Below are 20,857 nucleotides of genomic sequence, written 5' to 3'. Positions count from 1 at the left end.
TTTGATCCGTTCTTGCCGTCAAACGCGGCCGTGTTGGAAATCACCGTCAAACACGGACCATGTTGGAAATCGCCGTTAAACGCGGCCGTGTTGGAAATCACCGTCAAACGCGGCCATGGGTTGTCGTTGTTGTGACGATGTGTTTGTTTTAAAATAAAGATAGAAAAGAATAACGGCTACCTCAAAGATTCACAGTCTGGCACACGAATAAATCCCTTTACACATCGGCGTGGAATTCTAACCAAGAACACACACTTATCGAAATAACTGACCTCTGGGGAACCTGACTGGTGTTCTGTGAATTTCCACAACCGTAACAATATATATATATATATATATATATATATATATATATATATATATATATATATATATATATATATATATATATATATATATATATATATATATATATACATATACATATATATATACTGTATATATATATATATATATATATATATATATATATATATATATATATATATATACATATACATATATATATATATATACTGTATATATATATATATATATATACATATATATATATATATATATATATATCTATATATATATATATATACTGTATATATATATATATATATATATATATATATATATATATATATATATATATATATACAGTATATATATATATATATATATATATATATACAGTATATATATATATATATGTATATATATATATATATATATATAGATATATATATATATATATACAGTGTATGTATATATATATATATATATATATATATATATATATATATATATATATATATATATATATATATATATATATATATATACAGTCAAAGCTCGTTACTATGCCACCCGTCGGGACCAAGCAGAAGTGGCATAGTAGCGAGAGTGGCATAGTGACGAGATTTTGTAAAAACGGCCTTATTTTCTCAAGTTACCCATCTGTAGTTAATCTTTTGACAAAATTTATTCCAGCAAGTAAAAGGCACGACTGTTGTATAAGCTAAGCGAACGGAGAACATACACACACTAACAGAGTTCACACACTAACATATGGCATGGCGAGAAATTCATGACACACAAAGCTTTCAAGAATCGTCGGCTGGCGCATCTTCTTTCGGCGGATCTCGTTGTCTAGCCGATCGCACGCTTGCATCACACCGGGCTTCCCGCTTCTCTGCTGCATGAACTTCCGGACGGTGCTACAAGCGCACTGGGCTTCCTCGAATGGAACGATTTCCTCCTCGACAGTTACCTCGTCATCTTCGCTTTCTACCGGCTCCTCACTGCACAGAATCTCCTCCGCAATCTCCTCCAGCGTGAAATACCCGCCAGTCGCGAGGCGCTCATCGGCTTCGAGAAAGTCAGACAGCTCGATCTCCTCGTTCTCATGCATCTTTTCCTCGGCAGGCAGAGCTTCCCAGATGTCGGGCAGCTCCGCATCCTGTGGCTCAGTTTTTATCTCCTCTTCGATGAACTTGGCCTTCGCGAAACAGTTCCTGATCGTCGACTTGCCGACCTGCTCCCAGGCACGCCGGGCGACGTGTAGAGCGTCGAGCAACGTGAACTTGAACTCCTTTCCCTCGTCTATGGCCTCAAGCCGGCGGCATAGCAGGAGCTTCTTGTAGTGGCGCTTGAGGTTCTCTATGATTCCCTGATCCATTGGTTGCGAATTGGCTGTCGTGTTGGGTGGGAAGAAGACCAGTTGGATGTTGTTCAGCTCGAGCTCGGGAGGGTGGCCAGAGAAGTTATCGAGACAGACCAGCACTCTGCGTCCCTGCTGGCCGAGTCGTCCGTCCCACGCATGCAACATCTCCTCGAAAAGCTCCGCCGTCATCCACGCCTTCGAGTTCGCCTTGTACTTGACCGGGATCTCTTTGTTCTTGAAGGCACGGGGTTTCTTGGAATTGTCAATCACCAGAAGAGGGAACTTCTCGCTGCCACTCATGTTTGCCCCAACCAGAAGAGTGATCCTTTGCTTGCTTTTCTTTCCTCCAGTACACCGCTCTCCCCTGAAAGCCATGGTCTTGTTCGGAAGCAGCTGCCAGAAGAGTCCAGTCTCGTCCAGGTTGAAGATGTCGTCTGCGGAGAACTGCCCGAGTAAGGGCCGGAGAACCTGTTGTTGCCACTCAAGAAGGGATTGCGAATCCACCGCTCCAGCTTCACCCTGCACTGTCTTGAACGTGATGCCGTGGCGCTTCTTGAAATTGCCCAACCAACCGTCGCTCGCAATGAAGTCTGGGATGTGCATCAGCTCGGCCAGTTTCATCGCCTTCTCCTTGATCAGATCGCCGCTGACAGGCACATTCTGTCCTCTTGATTGCTTCAGCCACATGAGCACTCCCTCATCAAGCTTCGCGTCGTGAGCCTGCGTCAACTTCATGCGCTTCGATGGAAATCCAGCTTTGATTGCAGCCTCAATTGCATCCTTCTTTCTGAGAATGCCCTTCACGGTGGTTCCCTTAACTTTGACGCCCCATTTCTTGCTAATCTCCCTGGCCAACTTGGACTGATTTGGCTCCTTCTTCGCGGCATCGATGATCTCCTTCTTCTCCTTCAGCGTAAAGTCGGTTTGCTTGCGTTTCTGAGCTGACATTATGGGCTGAATTTGAAAAAAAATGATGTCACTGTTGTACGTGTGCCTGCGTGTCTGTGTGTGTGCTCGCGCTTTTTTGTGTCTCGTTATGCGTGTTGTGATTGGCTTGTTGTGGCTGGCATCGGGGAGAAGAATCGCGTGTTTTGACACAGTCTGACTATGCGCGTACGTATTGAGTTATGTTGTGCGCAGCTGGACTGAAGTTCGCCGCTTCGCCTTTGGACGTGAGTGTGATAATCGAGCACTGCGCAATACAGACTTTTTCACGACTCGTGCCTTTTAACAGTCACACAGTAGTGGCATGGTAGTGAGAGCAGGGGGTGGCATAGTAAATTTATTTTGTATTGAATTTTGTCGGGACCGAGCAAAAGTGGTATAATAGCGAGAGTGGCATAGAAGCGAGGTGGCATAGTAACGAGCTTTGACTGTATATATATATATATATATATATATATATATATATATATATATATATATATATATATATATATATATATATATATATATATATATATATATGCATATATATCATTTTGGCTGCCAGACCATGTCTCCGATCAAGTTATAATTTAAAACATATTGTTGCGAATTCGCGCCCGCCGGCGTGCGAACGGCCGCGTCACTCGAATCGCGACCACGTCGCCCACTGGACGGACAATTCAGTTGTGACCCTCCGGGAACTATCGCCCGGAGCCAGTCACGGGTGGGCCTTTTGACCTCACCACAATCGTGCCAATTGGCCACCTGCGTAGGATAGGGTTGTTCGCCAAACATGACCTACCTAAGTACCCATGTGGATGGTAAACCGGGCGATCGTACCTCGCCGCAGGTCGACTCCGGACACGAACCGCTTAAGCGGTCCGTTCCGTGCTACAGTGATTACCGAGTGGTGTTATCGTCGGCCTCGATGGTTCCGATTAATTACCGGGCGTATTAAGCCCACTACGAACCCTTTAAGTGAAGCAGGATGGAGGGTCAATAAAGAAAAGACAAAGCGAAACAGGAAAACAGTTCACACAAAGCACATTTATTACGCGACACACGGAAAGCACACATATACAGCCATACACAAAAAGCAAATGCAAGAAGAAAAGCAGTTAAAACCAACTACGCGCACACACGGCAACACTTATGCAGTTCTACTTTAGGAGACACGGCGCCACAAGATCCATACAAAAACCCCGAAAAGAAAAATGGTGACTTCCCTTTGGGCCGTCGAGTCCCTCTCCCACGTCCGTCGGTGTGGTCGCGCCTGATGGCGACTCCTATCCCTGGCGTGGTAGGCGAGTCCTCTCCGGCGTGCCTCGCGCTGGCACGTGTTGGCCGCTCGATGCCACGGACGGGGTTTCCGGCGCTATCTCAGCGTGGATAGAAAGGGGGGGGGGGGGAACGTGGTTGCTCGAGGTCGTGGTGTGGGGAATGGCAGACGCTCCGTCCCGCCAGCGGGGTCTCGGGACCGCACCACAGAAGACCAGGCCAGCGGCCACCACGAAGAGGAGACGAAGACGAAGAGAGCAAGAGCCAGAGAGAGAAGAAGACGAAGTTAGCAAGAGCACTAAAAGCGCTCCGCCCGTGTCCGACTTTAGTAGCCTGGGGCTCCGCCCTTCACCCCGCCCCCGTTTGCGGCTCCACCCTCCATCGAGAGGGTTCTCGAAGATGGGTGTTCCCTCTCCCCGACCGCCTCACGCTGGTCATCCACCAATCGGCGGCAAGCTGCCCTTCCTCCTTCCTTCACACCAAGCGCGGGGAAAATGGTGGGAAAAACAGGCAGGAAAACCTGCACATCCTCGCAGTTCCCTCCTTTGCACCTTTGTTTGCCGTTCGGGAGCGGACGTAGTGGCGAAGATGTAGTAGCATAGATGGTAGAGGTGGCATGGTTGCAGTGTGGTTGGCGCTGTGATGGGGATGGCGTGGTTGTTGAAATGATGTGTGTTTGAAATAAAAGATAGAAAAAGAAAAACGACTAACTCAAAGCGTCGCAGCCCGGATGGATCACATAAATTTCCTCTATACAACGGGTTTGGGCTAACTACACATGTACCTATGAAGATATCTCAACTGAGGGTCCATTATGGTGTAATGCGAATTTCCACAGCCGTAACAATATATTCTCCATCAAGACTAAATCATAATTGTGACGTTTCACATCGATTGATTAAACAATTCCAGAGAAAACATTATTTTATATTTTTCTTCAATCCAATATGGCTGCCAAACCATGTGACTGCAATTATTCCTCAACAAAGTTGTACACGTAAGGCTTGGTGAAGATTTGTGTGAAGTTTCCTCTTGATCTGTCCTGCCATTCTGGAGAATATTTTTTTAATAGGTTTTATGGTAAATCCAACATGGCTGCCAAACCATGTGACCTGTGATGTCATATGTGCAAAACTTTTGTTTCTCATGGATAGGCAGTAATACTTGTAAAGTTTTGCTTCAATCTATTCAGCCACTTCAGAGAAGTTTTTGAGGGTTTTTTTTATTTTACTTTAAACAATATGGCTGCCGAACAAATCAGGTGATCAATGACATCATAAAAAAAAATTCTGGAGACAATTTTATCCCTCGATGACCCTCAAAATTGTTAATACTGATCAGATGTAGCATTCTACACATGTAATTATGACGTCATAACAAAGGCACCAATGACATCATAAAAAATTACACATTCCCCATTAGGAGTGCTTGCTATGTGCCAAGTTTCAATTTTTTACTTGGTGCGGTTTCAGTGCTCGAGGTCCAAAGTTTTTCTGTTTTTCCAACATGGCTGCCACACCACGTGACCTATGATGTAATAATTATGACTACATCATTCTACATGAGTAGTCACACCTTGCTGAAAATTTCGTCTCAATCCAACAAGCGGTTGTGGAGAAAAACACGAAAGTTCTGTGCGGACAAGCAAACAAACAGACAGACAAACAAACGGTCCCAAATGTAATACCCTCTCCTTCAGCGAGGGTAGAAATCACTGAAAAAATTCTTGGATCCAGATCCAGATCCTGATCGTCACAAAAATATAATAATTTTGTCCTTGTCACATACCCAAGCTCGCCGCCAAATTTCGTCCGAATCCATCCACAACTTTCTGAGATATCCTGTTCTCAAACAGACAGACAGACAGACAGACAGGGGTGAAAACATAACCTACATCTACCTTCGGTGGCGGAGGGAACAAAATATAACTACATTTTTGCAAGATTGTAATCGGCACAGGATTGTACACCGCTTCTTCTCAATTCCATATCGAGGCGATGGATGATGTCATAACTGGGCACCGAATGAAGGGAGTACTCAGTTTTCACTCCATTGTACACCGCTTCTTCTCAATTCCATATCGAGGCGATGGATGATGTCATAACTGGGCACCGAATGAAGGGAGTACTCAGTTTTCACTCCATTGTACACCGCTTCTGCCCAATTCCATATCCAGCGATGGATGATGTCATAACTGGGCACCGAATGAAGGGAGTACTCAGTTTTCACTCCATTGTACACCGCTTCTGCCCAATTCCATATCGAGGCGATGGATGATGTCATAACTGGGCATTGAATGAAGGGAGTATTCAGTTTTCACTCCATTGTACACCGCTTCTGCCCAATTCCATATCCAGGCGATGGATGATGTCATAACTGGGCACCGAACGAAGGGAGTACTCAGTTTTCACTCCATTGTACACCGCTTCTGCCCAATTCCATATCCAGGCGATGGATGATGTCATAACTGGGCACCGAACGAAGGGAGTACTCAGTTTTCACTCCATTGTACACCGCTTCTGCCCAATTCCATATCCAGCGATGGATGATGTCATAACTGGGCATTGAATGAAGGGAGTATTCAGTTTTCACTCCATTGTACACCGCTTCTGCCCAATTCCATATCCAGGCGATGTATGATGTCATAACTGGGCACAGAACGAAGGGAGTACTCAGTTTTTACTCCGTTTGTTTGTTTACTTGTTTGTTTTCTTCTTTGTCCGGGCGATATCTCAGCCATCCTTTGATCTCAGAAGCTGAAATTTGGGACAAAACTGAAGATGTGCTTTTGCAAAAAGCGTAGTTTTATATTTTTGATTAATCAATTAATTGATGTCATAACTGGGCATCGAATGAAGGGAGTATTCAGTTTTCACTCCATTGTACACCACTTCTGCCCAATTCCATATCCAGGCGATGGATGATGTCATAACTGGGCACCGAACGAAGGGAGTACTCAGTTTTCACTCCATTGTACACCGCTTCTGCCCAATTCCATATCCAGGCGATGGATGATGTCATAACTGGGCACAGAACGAAGGGAGTACTCAGTTTTCACTCCATTGTACACCGCTTCTGCCCAATTCCATATCCAGGCGATGGATGATGTCATAACTGGGCACCGAACGAAGGGAGTACTCAGTTTTCACTCCATTGTACACCGCTTCTGCCCAATTCCATATCCAGGCGATGTATGATGTCATAACTGGGCACAGAACGAAGGGAGTACTCAGTTTTTACTCCGTTTGTTTGTTTACTTGTTTGTTTTCTTCTTTGTCCGGCGATATCTCAGCCATCCTTTGATCTCAGAAGCTGAAATTTGGGACAAAACTGAAGATGTGCTTTTGCAAAAAGCGTAGTTTTATATTTTTGATTAATCAATTAATTGATTAATTACATAATTATTATAGATTTATTAATTACTGATTTATTTTATTTCTCATCCTGGCAATATCTCAGGCACAGTTTGAGCTGGGATGCTGATATTTGGACATGACTGTGAACAAGTGGTTTGGCTGTAAAGGGTATTTTTGATTTATTGATTAATCAATTAATTTTTCGATTAATTGCTTGATTTTTAAAAAGTTACAGATTCTGATGAAACAGTGGTGGTATAGGTATGTAATCAGCCAATTGATTAAGAAAACAATTATTTTATGATTATTATTAATTTTTTTTAATTATGCAATTAATCAATCAATTATTGTACACCGCTCCCTCCCAATTGTGACTCCATGTGCTGCAAGTCGGCATCGCCGGGCGCCCCGGCGATGTCACGCACTGAATGATTGTTTTTTATTTATTTGGCATGGCGGCAGGATCCTTTGAATGTACTGCTAATTGTTTGTATTTGTCATTAATATGCTTCCCATACATGCCAAATTGAGAATAATTCACATTGAGGAATAATCCGTGGTTTTGTCCACAGCTGGTTATAAGTAAACTCCACGATAGTCTCTCATAATAACAAATCGCCTGTTTGTATGTCAACCACTTCCACCAGCTACATGCCTTTCATAGTCTATTATATCTTATTAATACTTTATTGTGGAACGTTTTGTAAAATGTTCATCTCTTCCAATACCTTTTGTTTTTTTAACCCCACACCAGTGCATCCCCTATTTTTATAGTGCGGCGACATCGCGCTGTTATATAATTGGCTATTCTGTCCTATGTCTTCTGTCACACTTATGGCCGCGTACGTCCCTGTGATCTGAGGGCTACAAATAGAAATTTGTCCAACGTCACAACTCTTCCCACCATGCAAGCCAATTCACCGTGTCTACATTTAAATTTTATAACTGCAAAATTGTTTCATCATTCTTAACCTAGACTTTTACTGCCCCCAGCCGTGCGATATCGAAGTATTCGCTTCTTGTTATTCTTCTTTCTCATTGCACCCCGATGCCACTTCTTCTTCATTCAAAATGCAACCCAAACTTCACTTAATTACATTATTCCTGAGAAACCGAGGGAGGTGCTTGGCCCACTTTTATTTCCCAGTGGAAAGCATTTGATCTAACAACACCACTCAAAAGCAGAAAACCATGAGGACATCACGACTGTTCACAACACAATGGCATCACACAAGAGCATCATCATCACACACAAGTTCACCACACAAGAGCCTTTTTGGTTACTAAAATTTCGTAAAGATTATTTTTGACTCCTCCTTTAATGGTGCAAATTATTGCCACCTTCTTCTGGGGTCGGTCAGGGCAGGCTTTATCCCAAATCTTTCAGGAACTGTTAAAAGAAAAGCTTTTCAATCATGCAAGAAAGTTGTGGGTATCTTGGGAACCGGAAAAATGTCGTGAGTGAGTAACTTGAGAACCGGGACATATTATTGGTAGCTTGGGAACTGAAAAATTGTGGGTATCTTGGGAACCGGGAAAAAGTTGTGGGTAGCTTGAGTACCGGAAATCAGGGAAAATAACATAAAGAGTTGTAATGGAATGTATCCTGTTATATCACGTGAATTGATTTATACTTTTGAATCAAAGCCTTCAAATGTCTTTACAGGCTCTGCCTTATGTCTGTCTTCTCATCGCGATGCTCTTCTTCATCTACGCGATAATCGGAATGCAGGTTGGACTTTCTTTCATTACTGTGTCTTCTCTCCTCTATTCATCCCATAAAAATCGGTCACAGAAACGAGTTCATTTGCTGCAGGTTTGCTGCTCAACTGGGGCACGGAAATGTGAGGTGGACACAAGGGGGCGGTAGGTTTATGTAAACTCCATCTCATGTGCAGGTGTTTGGGAACCTGAGACGGGATGAAGAGGACAGCCTGATCACTCATGACAACAACTTCCAGACTTTTTCCCAAGCTCTTGTGCTCCTCTTCAGGTACATTTGTGAAATAAGCAACAATGGTCTCGGTTGATTCGTCCCATTAACCGATGTGAGTAACTATCGTTGTGGTGATGGCGCGGGGTCACCAACAATTATTTGTTCAGCGATCTGCATGAATGACCTCAAAAAATATCGCAAATGTGCCATTATTTTTTTACAAACTCTCTCGCCATGCAGAATTAGTAAAGTATTTGAAAGTCAGTGAAACATTTATATCTTTATTAAGAAACTGTCATTCAAAGTTTGTGCACTTCACTATAATAGACAACCAGACTACAGAAATGGCAAACAAAATCACCACCTGTGGAAATTCTGATTGGACTACCTCATCTGGGTGTAATTCCAGGCTCAACTACACACTGTCAGATTGTAGATTCACGTGTATGATATTGCATCACGAAGCGTGTCATCCCTCGGATGGACATTGAACCGGGTCTCCCTTCTGCAACCACTAGTTGGTGGATGTGTTAACCATTCTGCAGTGTATTTTGCAAATAGTCGGCGCGTTATCGCCAGCCATCATGAATAATTACAGATTCCCGCCCTGATAACCACTGGGAATGTAAAGACAAATCATCCAGTGTGATTCTTGCCATGAGACGACTTTGGCAGCATTGAATCTCAAGCATATTGTAAATATTGAAAGTGTGCGGCATTGAAAACTCCGTGAAACAATTATATCTCCACGGAGCCACGGGTAGCCAGAAATACATACAAGCAAGATGGTGACATTGAGCGTGTCTCGGTTTCTCAGGAGCGCAACTGGAGAGGCCTGGCAGGAGATCATGCTGTCATGCGTGAGCCACCAGAAATGTGACAAAGAATCTGGCCTGAAGGAGTGTGGAAGCAACTTTGCTTATTTCTACTTCTCTTCTTTCATCTTCCTCTGCTCCTTTTTGGTGATTTCCATGAATGAGAGGAATGTGAACCTCAACCATTGAACACATCTGGACCTAAATGAGAAATTTCAGTGCAGTGTACTTGATCCAAGATTTGAGGAATTTTGTTTATACACCTGGTACAGCCAAGTCCATTTTCTCCTTCACTTGAGAGAAATATATTGCAAATAACATGTTAATCAAAAAAAAAATCCTGACCACTAACATCGATGGCCATCTCGATTAATATTCTCCCACCACTCCATCCCTGCAGATGCTTAACCTCTTTGTTGCTGTCATCATGGACAACTTTGAGTATTTGACTCGTGACTCCTCAATCCTGGGCCCTCACCATCTCGATGAGTTTGTACGATTCTGGGCCGACTACGACCCAGCAGCCAGGTGATGTGGCTCAGATGTGCATTTGCTGAGGATCAGGTGCTGACAGACAAAGGAAGTTAAGACAAAGGCATGAACTAAAAGACAAAAAAGATCAAAGCAGGATACTGGACATACTTTTGTTTGTATGCTATAGCCATGGATGATGGATGCTCTTCACCTTTCATTAGTTTCACTTTTCAGAGATGATTGTAACAATTTCCTTCACTCTTGTTAAACTGTGAGTTCACACTTGAATCTTGTCAAAGTCGATTGTCTTCTGCAATCCACGATTGCCTGGCTGTGTCTTAGATTCTTGTTCGTTTGGAAGTTACCTTTTGTGGAGTGTGTTGTTCAACAGGCTTACAATCAAGAAGCTTGGAAATGCCTTTACCTTTAATGGGTTTATTTTACAAAATGATCACATATCATTAATAAAGTCGAGAAAAGTTACGAATAAAGAAAGTTCTAAAGTGACATTGAAGGTTGTTGACCTGTTTGCCATTCGCATATGACCACTTTGTTTATGATACTGGGATCCCAGGTTCAAATACCATAATCTGGGTTACTTCAGATGTTGTCTTTGTTGTCCTGAGGGCATAATGGAAGAATCATCACAGTATATCAAATTTAAAGTTGTGGTCACAGCATCCTTAGGCAAGTGCTTCGATGGGGAATGTGAAACAATGTTTGACCCATGAGAATGCAATTATGCTCTGGCTAATGATTCTGAGATCCCAGGTAAAAATCTCAGACACAAATTTCATCCCATTACATCCTGATGTCCTTGTAATTCATCTAAACAACCAAGCAATCTCTCTGAATGTCCTTGTCCTGCATGTGTTATGTGTACAGGCTCCTCCACCAGCCTGAAATAATTATTAATAAAATAAAAACATATAAAGTCATTGATGACAGAAATCCAACATTTAGTACTTTGACCCAGTGGCTCACCCATGTGTCTGACCGCAGTGGAAGAATAACGTACAGCAACATGTACGAGCTCCTCAGACACATGTCTCCACCTCTCGGTCTCGGAAAGAAGTGTCCGATACGGATCGCCTACAAGGTACATTTTCTTTGTCTTGTTACTTTGTGTATACTGTTCACCTTCATAGTCAACAACACTTTGGTAAGAAAAATGAGATATTTGAAGAATATTGCATAATAATGGCACTTGTGAAAATTCTCTTTGTTTAATTCCAATTAATAATACATTGAAATTAACTTTGCCAAAAAACAGACATGAACCAACCCAAATGGCTGGCAGGATATCTCAGTGGTGGCTTACTCGATTTTCAGCTGTCTGGCTTGTTTTGATTTCCGACACGATTTGGGTTCATTTGTTCAGTGAATATTGACATGGGACTCAATTACTTGCTTGCCCGCAGGTGTTCACCATTTTGTAAGGGCTGTGCTTATGTCGAAAATACAGTTCCCCCTGTGGGTTAGAACAGGAATTTAGATACCATTCAGAGTGCTAACGATACCTCGCCTACTATTTATTGTTATATATATATATATATATATATATATATATATATATATATATATATATATATATATATATATATATATGTATATATATATATATATATATATATATATATATATATATATATATATATATATATATATATATATATATATATATATATATATATATATATACACACATACATACATGTGTCTGTGTATGGGGATGTTGATAAGACTTTTAGATAGTTTGAGCATTGATGGGTGATTGTGTACATGTGTACGGAGTGCTGTTGGTGGGGGTCTTGTGAAGGAGGGTTGTGTGGTTGATGTTTGTTTTTAACCAAGCCCATGCCCCCTCCCCTGAGAGGAAGAAAAGAAAAGAAAAAATATATATAAATTACCCCCGTGCGGGAGTGACGGTCATCTCTGCGAGAAATAATACCACAAGTTCTCAATGTTCAGTTATGACCGAAGACTACTGCGCAGCTCCACGGCACAGCTTGAACTGCGCAGTTTGGTTAAAGATGACTCGGCATTTTGGCGCGCGTCCACGAAATTATATTTTGAAAATAAACGCCGACGTTTACATTTCGGGTTTTGAAACTTTTGCACCTTCGGCGGAAAATGTATAAATATAATATACAAGGTCAGCTGTTATGCAATGACACCATTCACTAACTTTTACCATGCCCAGTAGAGAATATATAGCCTCCTGAAGGTAGGGCAGTTTTTGCAAGGTTTGAAGTCACGTGACGCAAAAACGAAAGCGAATATCAAAAATCCATCCTGACAAAATTTAGATATTGTCCCATACATTCATATGCCGCAATCAAATTCAAGATCGCTTGAGAAATTTAGGAGGAGATAGATTTTGAAAATTGTCATTTTCGCATTTTTTGCCAAATTTGAAGTCACGTGACACGAAAACAAAAGCGAATATCGAAAATCCGGCCAGACCAAATTTAGATATTGTCCCATAGATTCATTTGCTACAATTAAATTCAAGATTGCTTGAGAAATGGCGGAGGAGAGAGAATTTGAAAATCTTCATTTTCGCAACTTCAAAGGCCTCGTGACCTTGACCTTGACCTTCGGTGACCTTGAAAGTCATACCATCGTGTACGTCTCATCGACCTCTATCAGGATCACTAATGACCAGATCTCCCGCTTCAACTTCATTGTGAACGGACGGAAGGACCCATATTACCCTTTCTCTCACCAATATTATTAGGTCATGGGAAATGACCTAAAAACTACAAAAAAAACAATAAACAAACAAAAATATTTATTTCATTAATTAAAAACTTTTTTTTACATTTTCTTCCTTGGATCATGTGAAGATGGGTTGGTGTGGTGTTCACGCAGGCATGATGGGCTGGATGGCTTCCACCTGTGTTGGATTTCCTTGTTTTATGTAATATATATATATATATATATATATATATATATATATATATATATATATATATATATATATATATATATATATATATATATATATATATATATACAGTAGACTAGGCATAAGTCGTCACCATCGGGACCGAGAAAAAAGTGACGACTTACGCGTATGCGAACATTCATGATGACTGTGGGGTGAAGGATGAAGTCGCGCGTGGCCTGGACACATATGTGTGAGAGCCGGCTATTGTACCAAAAGGAAAACACAATCCTCGGGGCATAGGTGGGGGTGAGTTGGTGAGTTGGAAAGTGATCAAGCAAAGATGGAATTCATGAATCAGTTTATCAAAAGTAAAGATAATGAACAACTCTGTAAGACAACTCGTATACCATCGGTGATGGTATGGTGACAAATTACATGACACACAGTCATCGTGGCGATGTTTACCACTCAATGCCTATGTGTAAGTGAGTGCGGTAATGTACAAAACAAGCCAATATAAAACCATGATCAGACTTCAACACTCAGCTTGATCGATCCTTTACTTCTTTGCGAAGTAATCCGTTATGTTTGAATGCCTCAAACTCTTGGGCATCTGGTGCATGAGAAAGGATTCAAACCGGTCATTGTATTCCATGATGTTGGCTGGGCAATCTTCCACCGAAAGACAGTATCGGCCGAATATTTGGCCGAATCGGCCGAAACCGAATATTTGGCTGAGCCGACATTTGCCGAAACCAGATGATGAGCGCGTCATCGACATCTTCAAAGGACACACATCTCACGCGTTTCACACTTCCCACTGGCCTCACGATCTTCTCCCCTTGTCCAAATATCTTGCCCTTATTCTTCAAGATATCGTTCAATGTCTGCCGTTTGATGTCCAACTTCTCAGCTCTGTCTGTTTTCTTCATCAGTGGATTTGCCTCGCAAAACTGGATAATGTCCTATTTTTCTTGGTAGGTTTTAGTTGTAAGCTTACGCTTAGTCGCCATTGTCCTGCCTGCAGTGCGATCTACGTGTGTACACAGTTATAAATAGCCTATCACTGGCGGTGTAAACCAATGAGCGAGCATCACGATTCCATGAAATCGGGCTTCTCACGAGGCAGCAGTTCCGTGTGACGAGTTATATTAGGAGTGGTAATTTACTTGAGTTTCCATTACGTGGGAATGGACAACATCTGACGACTTAGACGAAGTGACGACTTAGAGATGACGACTTACAGAGGGATGACCCTTTCTTCAAAGGGATTTAACATGAGATAAATTCGGGACTTTTTTACGCTGCCGACTTAAGCGAAGTGACGAGTTACACGCTACCGACTTACACCTAGTCGACTGTATATATATATATATATATATATATATATATATATATATATATATATATATATATATATATATATATATATATATATATATATATATATATATATATATATATATCCAGCCAAAAAAAAGCTGCACTAAGCAACCCAGAAAAGTTACCCAAGGTAAGTCCTTTGCTGTTTCAAACCCTTCCCAGAGTTCCTCCACAGCTGTAAAGACATTTACAAATAGTACGCACATGAGAATCCCAATCCTACCCACTCCCTCAGCCACCGGACTGGTTTCATCACTTGTTCGTGAGTCGTCAGTCACAGCGTAGACATAAACCACTGATGCTTACAATCATGTACCATGTGCAATGCCAGTGGCAATTAAGATATAAATAACAAGACCCAAACAAGTCAATAATCAACTTATTCTCTCACCCTTGTGATCATTCTCCTCTGCCCATTATTCCTTGCCCTTCAGTCATCTTATACGAAAATTCAATTTCACTTAGTCCTCTTTCTTGACTCACTTGGTTGTTTCATGAATAGTAAATCTTTGCTTTTCTTTTCTGTGAAACTTAACATTTCAACAATGTATGCTGTCACTGCTTCAATCAGATGGGGCTCATTAGCCTTGGTGAGCAGCTCATCAAAGAGAAAGAAACTCTGAATCCAAATCCTCCACCACCTTGCAGTTCAGGTTTTTTTTTAAACCAAAGCCTAATGGTTTAATGGGGTAAAGGCAGGAATCCTTGAGAAAGCGGCCTCTGCATTCATTGACACGTGAACCCATGGGAGTAGGTGATGGATGGCCACACAGGCAACTGGTACATATTGCCAGTAATGGCTGCATTGCCCTCTCATGGAGAACAATAGTGTGGATCACCCGCCTAGTATAGACACTACCTGGAAGACGACAATGGCAAACCACTTCCGCACATTCCAAGAAACAATCTTGATCAGAAATCTAAGAGATAAAACTAGGGTGCTGTATGGAGAAGTGCTGTGTAATCTGCCAATACTCTTCCAGGTGCAGACTGTGGGACATATCATGAACTCTTTGTGGAAAAACTATGAGTCAAATTGAAAATTACAATCTAATCCATTGGGACCACACTCTGTACCGAGCAATCGGTGCTGCTTAAGCAGTCTCCTAGGCCATTGGGCACAATCCTGGATGGGTTCCCACTCTGACACGGGATATTCAAATGGCTCAATCATCCCAGCAATCTGGTACTCATTTTGCCAACCTCAGAAGGATGAGAGGCTGAGTCAACCCCACCTGTTATTAATTCAACAGAACGTGGGATTTGAACTCAGGACCCAAGGATCCCAAGCCCACTACCCTAACCATTAAGCCAACACCAGACATAAATTGAGAAAGGTGAAAAAAATTTCATAAACTCCAACCAAATATGACCTTGAAAACGTATCTAAACAACATGCAACTAGAAGGCCCTCGGTAGAGTGCATACCTCCGCCACATAATGCCTGATCCATGAGAACATATCTGGCTCAATACATTTTTTAAATATCGTGCTATTTATCGGTTTTGAGCCCTATCTCTCAATGATGAAGTCTCACTTAAACAATTTCTCGTAGTTGAATCCAGATTTGTATGATCACCAAAATCGAATCAGTTTGTCATGGTCACACACCGAACCTGTCCACCAAGTTTCATCTGAATCCGTCCACAACTTTTTGAGATATCCTGTACACAGACAGACAACCAAACCGACAGGGGTGAACACATAACCCCCTTCACATTTGGTTGTGGAGGTAATAAAGGTAAAAAAAAAAAAAAAAAAACATAACGATTTACAGAGCTGGACTTGGTTGACAGAATGCAATATGAAGTGTGACAAGAGGTTGAAGACATTGTAAAAAAAAAAAAGGGCAAAAACAACATCCCAAAATCAAGCAGAAAGAAGAAGGCTAAATGGCTGTCACAAGAGGCAATAAATATTGCAGACCGGAGGAGAGAGAGGTGAAAACCAAAGGTGCATCAACAAAGGACATTAAGCGGTAAATGCTGATTTCCAACGACAAGCTCGGAAAGACAAAGATAAATATTTAAAAGAGGTGTGCAAAGAAATAGAAAGTGACAACAGAGTGGAAAAAAGAGGTCTTTTTTTAAAAGATCAGAGAGATCACAGGAAAGTTTTGGTCTCGGATTGAGGTCCTTCAAAGTAGAACAGGAAAATATCTGACAGAAGAAACAGGTGAAAGAAAGATGGAAGGACTATAACAAAACTCTGTACAAACAAGATAGCAATATGATGGCAACCAAAAGAGAATATGAATAAGACCCAATAGTGATAGAATGCGAGGTATGTAAACCATTGAGAGAGCTGGCAAATGGAGGAGCACCAGGTGTGGACGAAATTCCAATAGAACTCCAAAAGGTAGTTGGGGAGGAAGCAATCAAAATTTTAACAGCTAACTGCACACAGATCTGGAGCAGGATTTTATGGCCTAAAAGGTGGAAGCAATGAGTCGACTCGGTCTACATACCATTGCCAAAGAAAGGGGGGATGCAAGAGAATGTTAAAATAACTGAACCATTGCCTTGATTTCATACGTGAGCAAGATATTATTAAAGATAATTTAACACAGAATAGAACACTTCATGAAGTGAGAAATGTCTGCCGAGCAAGCAGGTTTCAGAAGAGGAAGAGGTACAAGAAATCAAATCGCAAAACTGATGTGGATCATGCAAAAAGCAAAGGAATATCAAAGGAAGATGTGTCTGTTTTATAGATTAAAACAAATCCTTCAGTTGTGTTGATCATGAATTGATGTGGCTGATGCTGAGAGAAATGGTGATGTCATAGCACATGATATGTGTGATAAGAAGCCCACTGTGCTCCAAGCAAGAAGCTACAGTAAGAACAGAGAATGGAGAGACAGAATGGTTTTGGAATTGCAAAATGGGTTAGAAAGGGTTAGACAGGGGGTTCATTCCCCTCACTTGAACAATCTATATAGTGAGTACGTCATGAACAAATCAAAGGTTGATGACATCGATGCTGGAATTAGGATTGGACGAAGATTTATCGATTCAACTTAAGATATGCTCATGATGGTACTTTTTTGGCAGACAGAATATGTGTATATATATATATATATATATATATACATATATACACATATACTGCATATACATATACCCCCAAACTTCCAGTTCTTGTTCTCTCCAATAGTGCCATCAAGTTGTTTCCAACTTTTGGTGACATATATATATATATATATATATATATATATATATTTATATATATATATATATATATATATGTATATATATATATATAGATATATATATATATGTAGATATGTAGATATGTAGATATGTAGATATGTAGATATGTAGATATGTAGATATGTAGATATGTAGATGTAGTTATAGATATAGATATAGATATATAGATATATCACACCTTCTGGCTGTTACGGTGAGCATCACCACGGATTTTGTCTCACACGGTAAAACCGCATAATCTGCAAAGAACAACCATCTGTCTGCCACCCACATTATTGTTCCCACTAATGCAAACCATTCAACAAGAAGGCACGTGTTGGGTAAATCAAAATATACTACATGGCCCAAGGTATGTGGACAACTGCTCTTCCAACATCTTATTCCAAAATCATGGGCATTAATATGGAGTTGGTCCCCTCTTTGCTGCTATAACAGCCTCTACTCTTATGGGAAGGCTTTCCACAAGATGTTGGAACATTGCTGAGTGGACTTGCTTCCATTCAGCCACAAGAGCATTCGGGAGGTCAGGCACTGATGTTGGGCGATAAGGTCTGGCTCCCACTCAGCATTCCAATTCATCCCAAAGGTGTTCAATGGCGTTGAGGTCAGGGCTCGGTGCAGGCCAGTCAAGTTCTTCCACACCGATCTCAACAAACCATTTCTCTATGGACCTCACTTTGTGCACGGGGGCATTGTCATGCTGAAACAGGAAAGGGCCTTCCCCAAACTGTTGCCACAAAGTTGGAAGTACAGAATCATCTAGAATGTCATTGTATGCTGTGGCGTTAAGATTTCCCCTCACTGGAACTAAGGGGCCTAGCCCGAAACATGAAAAAGAGCCCCAGACCATTATTCCTCCTCCACTAAACATTACAGTTGGCACTATGTAATGGGGGCAGGTAGCCTTCTCCTGACATCCGCCAAACCCATATTCATCCGTCTGACTGCCAGATGGTGAAGCGTGATTACTCACTCCAGAGAACTAGTTTCCACTGCTCCAGCATCCAATGGCGGTGAGCTTTACACCACTCCAGCCGACGCTTGGCATTGCGTATGGTGATGTTTGGCTTGTGTGTTGCTGGTCGCCGATGGAAACCCATTTTATGAAGCTCTCGACAAACAGTGCTTGTGCTGACATTGCTTCCAGTCAGTTTGGAACTCGGTAAGTGAATGTTGCAACTGGCGACAGATGATTTTTTCTGCGCTACGCACTTCAGCACTCGGCAGTCCCGTTCTGTGAGCTTGTGTGGCCTACCACTTCGCAGCTGAGCTGTTGTTGCTCCTCGACATTTCCACTTCACAATAACAGCACTTACAGTTAACCGGGGCAGCTCTAGCAGAGTAGAAATTTGATGAACTGACTTGTTGGAAAGGTGGCATCCTATGACGATTCCACGTTGAAAGTCACTGAGCCCTTCACTACGGCCCATTCTACTGCCGATGTTTGTCTGTGGAGATTGCTTGGTTGTGTGCCTGATTTTATACACCTGTCAGCAATGGGTGTGGCTGAAATAGCCGAATACACTAATTAGAAGGGGTGTTACCTTACACCCCCTGGCTCCTGTCCACTCTTCCCTCAGAGGACACAAAATGGCTGCACGGACACAATGCCTTCATAGTACCGGATAGAGACCACTGGCAGGTAAAAATGTCAGACCTGAGTCTTGCCTTCTCAGTCAGCCTTGCTAATTTATGGTGGTCTCATTTTTAACTATAGATCTTCACAACCACAACCTGGTTATTTTTGCGAATCTATGTCTATAATATTGACATAGATTCGGGCTTCAAAACATCTGTTCACCACCACCTCTTATCGTCCCCCATCCAAATCCTCGATCATGGCCTCATGTACCATTTTTGTCCTCTTTGGTATTCATTAATTTTGCATGGAACACGTGGCAGCTGGGTTAGATCATTGCTGAGAATGTGCCTGTGCTGCTGACGCAATCCCCCCTGTAGGATAGAGCAGGAATTTGTCATTTGTTCAGAGTGCTGGTGCTTTCTCGCCTACTCTTCACGAAGGATGACGGGTGATGTTTAATGTCCACCAATTAATCCCGTCACACAGGACACCGAGTTTAACGCCCATCCTGGATGGCGCACACATTGATGACTCACCCTGCCTGTGAAACACCAAGATGGCAGACAGTTTGTATCTCGGCTGAGATTTGAACCCAGGCTGGATAGCTCAGAGGCGAGTGTGCAAACCCCCAAAGTTATCCTGCCAGGCCTGCAGGCTTTGGTATGACTCGACCTCGATCAGGTTCAAACCGCCGACCTCCCAGACTCCGACCAGATTCTCAAATCATCTCAAATCAAACCAAAACACCAAGTCTGTTTGTTTGTTTTTCATAACTCTTAATCTCAGGTGAATAAATAGAAGAACACTTTGTCCCTTGTTCGCTGAATGGTCATTGTACACTATTTTAACCATGTTAGTGCCAGAGTTGCAGGGTTGGCAATTACCGTGCAAATTGATGTGCCAAAGACTTTTGCTCCGACTGATGTCCGCAGCGGGGATTGCCGACCAGTGGACAGTGATTTCAACGCTGTTTATTTGAGTTTACGTACTTTGCATCGGCTAACATATTACGGTTCGGTTCGTGGGATAAATATTTTCTTTGATGAACTACCTATTATCATCAGCATCTGGCAATGATAAATGCCGCCCCGCAGTGCTCAAATTGCCCAGACAGCAGTGAGCAACAGCTGAAGTTACTTGTTCCTGCAAGCTTTTCAGACAAGGATTTGTGTAAACTGTATGTCCACAGATTAAAAGCCATTTGGCCCATCTTGGATGTGTCGTGTTACAATTACAGCAAACGTGTGGAGCCGCTGCAGCACGAAAGTCATAAAATGGCATCGACATCGTCATCGTAACTGCCAGTTATGTCATAAATCCAGGTTGGGTTGAGGGGAAGGATGAAAAATG

The 20,857-nt window shown here is 41.9% G+C and overlaps 1 protein-coding gene across 1 annotated transcript in view; it reads left to right on the top strand.

Annotated features, from left to right (window-relative positions):
- Positions 1 to 20,857, top strand: part of LOC147012762 (voltage-dependent P/Q-type calcium channel subunit alpha-1A-like) — a gene marked incomplete at its 5' end in the record, with an annotated part of 328,227 nt that overhangs the window by 247,267 nt on the left and 60,103 nt on the right. The window contains 5 exons of the mRNA XM_085853452.1: positions 8,879 to 8,944; positions 9,111 to 9,205; positions 9,966 to 10,110; positions 10,364 to 10,491; positions 11,440 to 11,536. Of these exons, the coding sequence (XP_085709578.1) occupies positions 8,879 to 8,944; positions 9,111 to 9,205; positions 9,966 to 10,110; positions 10,364 to 10,491; positions 11,440 to 11,536 (531 nt within the window). The remainder of the gene's footprint in view (positions 1 to 8,878; positions 8,945 to 9,110; positions 9,206 to 9,965; positions 10,111 to 10,363; positions 10,492 to 11,439; positions 11,537 to 20,857) is intronic.

This window comes from Eptatretus burgeri, chromosome 14, assembly GCF_056783735.1.
Source record: "Eptatretus burgeri isolate ZD-2024b chromosome 14, Ebu_testis_v1, whole genome shotgun sequence".
Lineage (NCBI taxonomy): Eukaryota > Metazoa > Chordata > Myxini > Myxiniformes > Myxinidae > Eptatretus > Eptatretus burgeri.
Note: the sequence above shows the minus strand (reverse complement) of the source record. Positions and strands in the feature narration are given on the sequence as shown.